Source organism: Phoenix dactylifera, chromosome 6, assembly GCF_051530095.1.
Source record: "Phoenix dactylifera cultivar Ajwa chromosome 6, Ajwa_hap1_PhDact_Kaust_v1.1, whole genome shotgun sequence".
In the NCBI taxonomy this organism is placed as follows: Eukaryota; Viridiplantae; Streptophyta; class Magnoliopsida; order Arecales; family Arecaceae; genus Phoenix; species Phoenix dactylifera.
The window spans coordinates 4,166,439-4,177,259 of record NC_143195.1 but is presented as its reverse complement, the minus strand read 5'-3'; the positions used below and the strand labels follow the sequence as shown (position 1 = coordinate 4,177,259).

The window sequence follows — 10,821 nt, the reverse complement described above, 5'->3', positions numbered from 1 at the left end:
TTGACTCGCCAATGTCCGGAGATGACTCTCCCTTCTGGAGACGACTCGTTTTTCAGGAATCTAAAGATCTTTCTTTTGGGTTTACTTCCTCGAGTCGACTCGGATTCTCTTGAAGTCGACTCGGCTCTCAGAGCCTGAAAAACTGGTCTTCTGTCTTTGGAGTTGAACTGCGTCGGAGTCGACTCGCACTTTGCTGGAGTCGACTCGGCTCTCAGACACCGAAAAATTGGTCTTCTGTCTTTGGAGTTGAACTGCCTCGGAGTCGACTCGCACTTTGCTGGAGTCGACTCGGCTCTCAGACACCGAAAAACTGGTCTTCTGTCTTTGGAGTTGAACTGCCTCGGAGTCGACTCGCACTTTGCTGGAGTCGACTCGGCTCTCAGACACCGAAGTTGGCTTTCTGACTTTTAGTCTTGCATTCCTCTGAGAGTCGACTCTTGCTTCTTTAGGAGTCGACTCGCCAACCGTCGGAGTCGACTCGAGTTCTTCTGGAGTCGACTCGGCTCTCAGAGTCCAAAACAACTTATCTGCCTTTCTGTCTGTTACTCCTTGGAGTCGACTCGGAGCTAACGGGGGTCGACTCGAATTCTTCAGAAGTCGACTCGGTGACAGGGTCTGAGATTCATCTTTCTGTCCTGCTGTCTGTTCTCAGTCGGAGTCGACTCGCAGTGTGCCGGAGTCGACTCGAGCCTGTGCCAGAGCGTCTGAAACACTTGGAGTCGACTCGAAATCTTCCGGAGTCGACTCGAGTTTCAGCCTTTGACTTAAGCTGATTTCCACATGCACTCAAAAGAGGATTCTTACAAATTTTGCCTGATATGCTGGATTGAATTCATTAGTATAACATAAAATATACTCAATGGCTTTGTGCTCATCAAAATCAAATAGGGTTATAATCAATCACTCCACAATATGTATATATGTATGTAATGTGAATATGGAGTAGCGCTCTTAAATTGTTCGTATGATACCTGTGCCTTCAAAAAGTTGGCACAATGGCATCAACAATTGTTTTAAAGCCCGGCCCATAATGGATAATTGACAAGGTGCATTCCGATACTAGGAATCCAAGAGGTGGTTGGTGGTGAGGATAAACTTCATCCGAGGGACCATACCGGTTCAATGTTACGCAAGTTTTGGCAGCTCACAAATGCTGTCCAAGTTGCATCAAGGTGAGCGATCACATTCACTTTGAGAGGCATCCTAATTTCCTGCATGCATATCAATGCGAGAATATGTGGCTTTCATGGCCAACAAGAACAAAAGGAGCCAACACTCGTCTAGGCAAAAATAAGTTTGATGGTATAGAGGGCAAAGATAATAATTACATAAAATAGTAGAAATTATATAGATATTGCAAAAGAAGAAGGTATGTTCTCCTCATTTTCTCTTTATTGGTCTCTGCTGCCACTCTGCCGCTCTCACAACATTTTCGTTATTTCTTGAGAATCCCTCTGACTTAGATATCGTAGAGTCCCCATGCCAGACACTCTTCGGTTAGAGGACTCCCTTGTCTTTACTGGTTCAAGTCGGAGCAAAAGTCTGAATACAGTCTCCTTCTCTTAGCATCATTTTGGGAGTGACCAGCATTGTAGCCATCGCCATCTGAGCACAATGGCCACCACATCGCTACTTCAGAGATACATCACAATCTTCAACCAATCTTTTACGGTCTGAATAGCTGATCATCCAAGCACTCCAATAACTTAGCCAGTTCGGTGCTTTGGCCGAACCTATTTCCAGCAAAAACAGTCTTTAATGCTTAAATTGAGATTCTTAAAGTCAAAACTACATAAACATTCTTAATCTTGCAATATATTCTAGACATACATAGCAATGATGCAGTCAAGTTTTGCAACTTGCCAATAAGGTAAAACTGGAAGCCTCATTAGGAGAACAAATTAGGCTTGTTTTCCATGAAAGGCATTATTCACAACAGACAAAGTGAGATACTGATATGGCTTTAGTTAAAGTTTGAGCATTAAAAATAATTAACTGTTAAGGCCCTAATAATTAGAGTAAATAATTGAGACCTACTTGGATAAAGTAGGCAATCTCAAATCCAAATAAAAGTGGATTTGTGAGCATATGTTGGAAAAACTTTTAGTGGTAGACCTATTTGAATAATGATATTACGATACAATTTTTTCTTAGTAATCGTTCTCTAAACAATTTTATCTACAGATCAAGGATATAAGGAAAACAATGGATGTACCATCATTAAAATGGCTTAACATTATTATGATGATGATTGTTTAGCCTATACCCTCTCGTTGGGATGGAGTCTGGAACTTCTTGGGCCAAGGCCTTCTGCTCCTCTTCCCTCCTGCAATGTGATTCGTTCACACCACAGGAACCACAAATTAAGATGGACAGTTGACCTTGACCACGTTGGACTCAGACCTCTTGAGCCCTCGCTAGGTTACAAACCTCTTCCATCTGCCTTCGTAGAGCTTTGCATTCTCTCCAGTTTGCTGGTCTGAAAGATTCAGTAGCTTCCTAGCTATTCTGCATTCTGCAATGCATGAACGGATATGTAATGGGACATGAACCTCTCATGAGCTTGATAGGATTTTAACTCTTAGTTATCTCCCAATAAAAATACAAAATTAAGACAAATGCCTACAAATAATCCTGAATAATTAGAATTAGCATCAAAGATCTTTTTGCTCGTAGACCTGTCTGTCACCTTGACATGCAACTCTATCATCAGATGAAGCCAAGGCAAGAAAGAGAAGCTGGGAAGCCCAAGCAAGTATGCAGTCTAAACCCGATCCACTCAGAATGAGCAGACAACTAGACGGCATGTTGAATAAAGCTGCCAACCATCGTCGCTATTTCCCGGGCTCCGCGGCGTTCGATGCTGCTGTCATAGTAGAATATTTTTATTTATTGTTTGCATCATAGTAGAATATTTTGTTTGTTATGTTTCATATTATGAATCTTATTTTGTTTAATGTTATGTAAGATATTGAGATTTATTTATTTATTTATTTATATAATTAAAAAATTCAAAATAATTTTTGTAGTTTTATCCGCTCCTACCTATCTCTAGCTATCTTATCTAACTGAAGAGAAAACGAGGCAAATGTATTCAGAGACTTAAGAACACCCGTTGGGCAAGTTTGGATGCTCCAACCTTCGCCGAGGCGAGTACAAGTATTTGAGTAGGGATGGCAACTCTTACTCCTTGTGAATCAGATCTTGCTTATGCATTTATCCCACTCAAGAATAAAATGTGGTGATTTACCACTTCCAATTAAGTGTTGCAATCAGCACAGACTTGATATACATCTAAGCAAAGACATCTATCATACCCAAATCGGACATGGTTAATAAATGAGTCAAAATTCCAATAGCAAACTTGACTTTTGTATTGAATAGATAACCTAACTCGAGTGTTATGGCCTATTTAATAAATAGGTTGGATTAGGTTGAAAAGATTAAGTGGATTTCAAATGAATTAATCGGATTTTAAACAGATAAAACAAGTCAAGTCATGAACTAGCCAAACTATTAAATGGGTCACCAAAGATTAAATATGTCAGAATTTAAACCTGAATCCGACCGGTTGAATAAGCTGGTTAATACGATTGATCTATTTATGACCTGGATCTTTTTATAACCCACCCGAACAATTTAAACTAAGTGGGTTGTGCGTCAAGTTGGTGGGTTAGGTCATGACTGGCACCCCTAAATTCCAATCTTAGGCATGTGCTAGCATTGATTTTTTATATTTATTTGTCTCCACGTGGTGTTAGATTGGCATTTTCTTCTCCTAGTAGTCATTTATCTTACTCTCATAAAAACAAAAGATATTTAAATTGTATCCAGATGTGTAGTCCACTTCAACCACCGCCACTTTTGCTCAAGATTTTAAGCCCCTTTTGGTTGGTAGAGTTTTAGTTGCACGATTTGTATAAGTTTTCTTTTAAAAAGAATACATGTAAAAGAATAAACAAATAATTGTATGACTCAATAATAATTAATAATATAAAAAAATTGTACTCTTTCCATATAATTTTCAAACCATATCAAGTTACGCATAGGTTGGGTTCAACTCCACATAATTCAAACTTTAAACTTTACTAATAGAAAAAGCTTTTTTTTTAACTTTTTTGGGTAGAGGAAAAAGCTTATTTTAAACCCAACATGAACAGCCCACACACAGCTTATACTACTGTTCATTCTGTATTTCGTCTTCTTCTCCCACAGAACGTACAACAACGTGCTCTCAGCCAAAATGGCCATCAAAGCTTGGAAGTGGCAAGCTTGATGAGATCCTTCCTTAATATCTTCCCGGATGGATTCTTGGGAATGGCTGATACAAACGCCACCTTCCGAATCCTCTTGTAAGGAGCCACCTGAAAATTTCACACTTGGTAAGAACTCAGAACGCCGCCATTAACGGCTCTCAATCCATGGGCTCACCTGCTTTGCCACGAACTCCATCACTCCAGCCTCCGAGAATTGGCTCCCAGCCTTTCTCACCACGTATGCCATGGGGTACTGACCCACTTCCCTGTCCGGAAACCTGCATCAAAATTTGCGTTTCGATTAGATTAGGTGCAGCGATTACACGGTGCTAATTAACCACCGGTGAGCGTACAATGGGATTTTAGAGGGAGAGAGAGAGGGGTGATTACGGGATCACGGCGGCATCGGTGATCTCAGGGTGGGTCAGCAACACTGCCTCCAACTCCGCAGGGGGCACCTACATGAGAATTAACCGCCATCCAATTATGATCAGACGTCTCAAATTGATACCATTATAAGTTTAGATACATATATGGATGGACCCTACCTGGTATCCCTTGTATTTGATGAGCTCCTTGAGTCGGTCCACCACGAAGAGAAAACCGTCGTGATCAAAGTAGCAAATATCTCCCGTCCTCAGCCACCCCTCTGAGTCCAATGTGGCGCGCGTCGCCTCTGGATTCTTGAAATAACCTAATTATTAGACATGGGCAAAACCGACATTTCATTAGAAAAATTATTAGGAGCTTATCAACATTTTAGCATGCAGTCTCTCTATGAACTCGCATGTAAGGACAAAAGCCTGGCCTTTTAATTAAAGATCCCCCTCCTATTCATCACACCCTGCACGGTCCAGAGAGAGCAAAAGTTCATGAAATACCTGGCCATGTGGACTGAATATTATAAGAATGATTAAGAGGAGCTTACTGTTAGAGTCCAGTCCACCAAGGCACCGATCAATAAGTTTCCTAATTTGTTTAAATTTAGTATAAAAAATTAATTTCTCGTATTTTGTATAACAGTAATCTAACAATAATGTGTACTGCTACCCACTTGTCACTTGATTTATATAATATATATATATATATATATATATATATATATATATATATATATATATATAATAGAAAATCTTAACAATTGGTTCGTTGATTCAACTACCATCTCATATCTAGTCATTTACAACATTTATATTGTTTTAACTCTTACATATAGATTTTTTTCATGTAATTAGGGATTTATTTGGATATTTTTATAAGAATATCCGGTATAAATCAGATTTGCTGGTCTACCCAGCCTGCATCTTTTAAGGATATGCCAGGATCCTAATTTGTTAACTTGTTGATCAAAAAAAATTATTATTTTTTTCTTTCCATAAGATTTGGACCTCACGCTACTAATTTGATATTAGCTAAGTTCAAATAGATTTTTTAATCAATGAATTCAGCAGAAAATTGAATCTAAGTTTTGTTGGATTATACAAACAACTTCAATTTTTTTTTTCTCATATAATCATATAATATGAAAGATTATCAAATAGAAACAAATAGTAAATTCTAGGTGCCAACAGCAGATATCTTAAGTTCTCTCACAAAATATAAGCTCAAACTACTAAATTACAGCTACCACAAAAGCTAGGAATATTTTTAAAAAAAAGCATAAGAAAGAAAAAATAGAGGGTTCGGGTTATATCTTTCGCGCGAAAGAATGGTTGGTTTTCTTTCGCAGCGTCAACGGTCGGATCGCGCAAAAGAAGGAGGGATTTTCTTTCGCAACATCGACCGTTAGATCGTGTATTGAACTCTCAAAGCACTTCAATCTTTTTCTTCGGCCCTGTTTGGGGGAGCTTTTGGAGGGCCAGAAAGCACTTTCTGGCCCTCCAAAAGTACTTTTAGATGAAAAACTGTGTTTGGTAAATTTTTCAAAAAGCTGTTTCAGCTTTTGCGGGAAGCTGAAAACAGCTTTTGGGAGGAAGCTCCAATTTGGAGCTTTTGGGAGGAAGCTGTTTCAGCTTTTTCGGAAAGCTGTATTTTTGACAAAAATGCCCATATTAAAATAACATAATTACATAGTTTGTCTCTTTATAAACCTAAAAATCTGCTGGAGCCAAGAACCCTAGCCGTCAGACTCCCTTCCATAAGAAAAGATATTTTTCTTTTCAATTTTTGTATGCATCTCTTGAACTACATTTTAGAAGAAAAAAATTTTAATCCTTTTCCATACCTTCCAAAATCAATCTATTGTTTTTTTTTTTATCATCAACCTCGCGGCCCACGTTGAGGACCTCCTCGAGTGTGGACCACGAAGAAGAGCCCCTGGACCGCGGAAAATTATTTTATGGGAAATTATGGGAAATTATTTTATACTAATAATTATAATATTTTATACCTTTATTTTTGTGTTATACTATAAATATAATATCATATTATATTATATCATAATACATTAATATGTTATGTTAAATAATTTAATATTATGTTATATTATGAAAAAATTAATTTATACTAATAATTATAATATTTTATACCTTTATTTTTGTATTATACTATAAATATAATATCATATTATATTATATCATAATACATTAATATGTTATATTAAATAATTTAATATTATGTTATATTATGAAAAATTAATTTATACTAATAATTATAATATTTTATAACTTTATTATTGTATTATACTATAAATATTATATTATATTATATTACATTATAATATATTAATATATTATTTTAAATAATTTAATATGATGTTATATTATGGAAAATTAATTTATAATAATAATTATAATATTTTATACCTTTATTATCGTATTATACTATAAATATTGTATTATATTACATTACATTATAATACATTAATATGTTATTTTAAATAATTTAATATTATGTTATATTATGAGAAATTAATTTATACTAATAATTATAATATTTTATACTTTTATTATTGTATTATACTATAAATATAATATATATTACATTATATCATAATACATTAATATGTTATGTTAAATAATTTAATATTATGTTATATTACCAAATATTAATTTACTCTAATAATTCTATTACTATTATGCTATATCAACATAATATTATTTTATATTACAATAATATTATACTATATCGTATATTTATGTATTAATTTATGTTATGTTTTATTATGTTCTGTTGTATAATACTATACAATGTCCTTTATGGTAATTTGTCATACAAAAGTACTTTCTGAGTTTGTTTACCAAACACAAAACAAAGTACTACAGCACTTTACGAATGTAGTTACCAAACAGCAAACAGCTTTTTATAACAGCTCTACTTCCAACAGCTCTACTTCTAACAGCTCTACTGCCAACAGCTCCCCCAAACAGGGCCTTCATCAATTTCGAAGCAACATCACGCAAAAGAAGGTGAAGCATTCTTACCCGCGAAGGACCCGACCGGACCCAAGAGTGGGTAGGAATAGGATAGGCTTTCCCTTACCTTTCATGACGGAGGGACCCCGGATCCAGAGCTCCCCGGTGCGGTTGACCGGCAAGGAGACACCGGTGTCCGGATCCACAATCCTGGCCTCCGTGTTTGGCGACAGCAGCCCCGCCGTTCCGTACCGCCGGCTCTCCTCCGCCGAGTCCGTTGTCGCCCCCATCCCCGTGCTCTCCGTCAGCCCATACCCCTGCAAAATCTCCACAGCCGGATACTTCTCCCGGAACCCCTCGATCACAACCTTCCCCAGCGGCGCGCCGCCGGACACCACCCGCCGGAGCCCCCCCAACGGCAGCGGCGCCGCCTGGTTCACCATCGCCACCAGGATCGGCGGCACCAGAGGCAGATACGTTGCCCCGTAGTCCCCGATCGCCCGGAGCATCTCCCCCAACTCGAACCTCGACAAGATCACCACCGTCGATCCCGTTCCCAGCAGCCCCGTTGCGAATGCCGCCAGGCCGTAGACGTGGAACATCGGGACGGTGCAGATGAACGTCTCCAGCGCGCCGCGGCCCTCAAGCAGATAGAGCCGGTTGAGGACCATCTGGACCATCGAGATCAGATTCCGGTGGGTCGGTACCACGCCTTTGCTGGTCCCGGTGGTCCCGGAGGAGTACAGGAGCGTCGCCGTGTCGTCCTGGCTCACCAGCTCCCGCCGGCGCCGGAGATCGGGCTCGATCGCCTTCAGTTCCTCGATCGTGTAGCGGATGCGGCCATCGTCGCCGGCGATCCGGCGGTCCTCGAGGAGGACGATGGGGAAATCGCGGTCGCGGGGGAGTTTTCCGACGAGGGGGCGGGTGGCGAAAGCCAGGATCGGGCCGCAGTCGGAGATTTGCTTGGCGATTTCTTGCGGGGTGTTTAGGGGGTTGGTGGTGGTGAGGACGGCGCCGAGGGACATGACGGCGAGGGAGACGACGGGGAAGTGGATGGAGTTGGGGGAGAGGAGGAGGACGACGTGGCCCTTGCGGACCGAGAGGCGGGAGGCGAGGGCGGAGGCGAGGGCGGCGACGGAGCGCCAGAGGGCGGGGTAGGAGACGCGGCGGCCGGAGGCGGCGTCGATGAGGGCGGTGGTGCCGGAGTGGCGGAGGGAGGAGAGGAAGGTGGTGACGTCGAGGTGGGGGTCGGAGGGGAGGGGGACGGGCTTGCGCTTGCTGTAGAAGATGGAGTTGGAGGGGCAGAAGCCGCTCCGAGGGTCCACCGGTAGTCCGTCCGTTCGGTGTGCCATCGCCGGAAGCTGGTGATTTCCCTCTCGTTTCTCCGGCAGTGGGGTGAGGAGGGGAGAGAATTTTAACTTTGGCGCTGGGCTTTTGGTTTTAAAGACGAAGCCGCCATCGAAGGACGGCTGGTTTTATCTCTAACCAAGCAGCCATGCCGCGCTGCGCAGCTGTTTTTGATTTTATTTTTATGAAAAAATAATAAAATAATATGCGATGAACGATTGATTATTATATTATTTAGTAATTAGAAAAAAAATTAACCCGCCATCTAAACTTCTTTTGTTCAACTGAAAGAAAGAGGTGCATCTGGATGCGAGGATCCGAGAGTTGCCGTCGGTGACCATCCATTGCTTCATGACATCTGTATGATGATGAGGGATGGAGATGTTATCCATGCTAAGAATATGTTTAGAGAAGCCAATGGAGTTACGGACTAGATAGCTACCTACATGGCCAACCATGCCAGCAATTCCGTGTGGACAAAAGATGAGAAGATGCCTCGGAGACTCTGTGATATTTTGTTTTCTGACTTTATTAGATATATTCGGGCACATGTTGTACGAATTATCCATCGTAGCAAAAAAAAAAAAAAAAGCGACACGTTGAGCAGGAAAAAAAGATGTTGATAATAAGATGTTTGGGAAATTTTGATTATCTTTTACGTTATTCTCTAGAAATAACTATATTAGGAAAAAGGTTTATAATAAAAGTATATTATATTGTTGAAGCCAAAAATGCTTTTGCTGGAGCTTCCTCTCCGAATAAGCTTGGATATAGTTTTCAAGGGTTGATATTATAAATTTTTTAAGAGTTTGAGTGGTAGAAGGTCTAGAAGTTTGAGATGAGGAAGATCTGGAACTACAATTTTGATGTAAATTGACCGGTTCTAATTCACTTTTTTTGAAACAATTTTGTCATCTCGAAACTAACAATATTAATATTAAAATTTTGCGAACTAAATGCAACTTGAAATATATATATATATATATATGCGATGTTGACAATATTTTGAATATTAGAGAGAAGGGTGAATTTATTGGATATTGTTTTTGAGGTAAGATTAATCATCGAAATACTAATTAATTGCTGAGCCAATTTACCAAATATAATAAATATTGCAACAATCGTTTTCACTCTCAACAGTTGCATTAAGTTTGTAACTTTGCAAAGATTGATAAATAATCGTTAACCTAATTTAATACAATAAATATATTTGAAACAGAAAAAAAAAAGTACGAAACAAAAATGCTATAATTTCATCATGAAATCGGAAATTGATTATTTTTGCTATATTAGTTAAACTAAAAATTATCCCCATAAATTTTTACTGCATCTCTACAATTATAGTAGGTTTTATACCACCAATCATACAAAGTGTCAATCAATTTAATGCACTTTACTTTAAGTTTTCTATTTCCATGTTCTTTTGCAAACCAACTTTTTTCTAAGATATATTTGGTGAAGAGAGCTTACAGTTTACAAAGTACCCAATAACATCTGTATCAGAGAAAGTAAATGTTATATAACAACAGTGATATCCTTGTATACAAAAATGATGCATATTTTTTTTTTCGAATGCCTGTCAGATAGAGGTCATTATACTTTTATAATGGTATTTCATTAAAATCAATAAAATTCAATTTCTGCAGAGGTATAGAGCTAGTGTTATTGTTTGCTTGTTGTATAACCATTTGTCTAATGATGTTGATCATATATTAATGAGCGGTAGCTCTCAATTTTTTCTTTTATTTTGAGCAACGTTAAATTTTTCTACATAATATATATTTCCTTCAATAAGAAGGTTCTTGAATCGAATAGCATCTTCTTTCCAAATTGATGCTTGAATTAAATTCCCTGCATGTAGGGAA

At 38.8% G+C, this 10,821-nt stretch overlaps 1 protein-coding gene across 1 annotated transcript; it reads right to left on the bottom strand.

Moving 5' to 3' along the window:
• Positions 1 to 3,985: 3,985 nt before the first annotated feature.
• LOC120107750 (4-coumarate--CoA ligase-like 4) lies at positions 3,986 to 9,106 on the bottom strand. The gene is made up of 5 exons (XM_089923810.1): positions 7,737 to 9,106; positions 4,805 to 4,950; positions 4,647 to 4,714; positions 4,432 to 4,534; positions 3,986 to 4,364 (listed from the first exon to the last, which is right to left on the bottom strand). Exons 1-5 carry the CDS (start codon positions 8,959 to 8,961, stop codon positions 4,251 to 4,253), a joined length of 1,656 nt encoding a protein of 551 aa, XP_089779936.1. The 5' UTR covers positions 8,962 to 9,106; the 3' UTR covers positions 3,986 to 4,250.
• Positions 9,107 to 10,821: the final 1,715 nt, after the last annotated feature.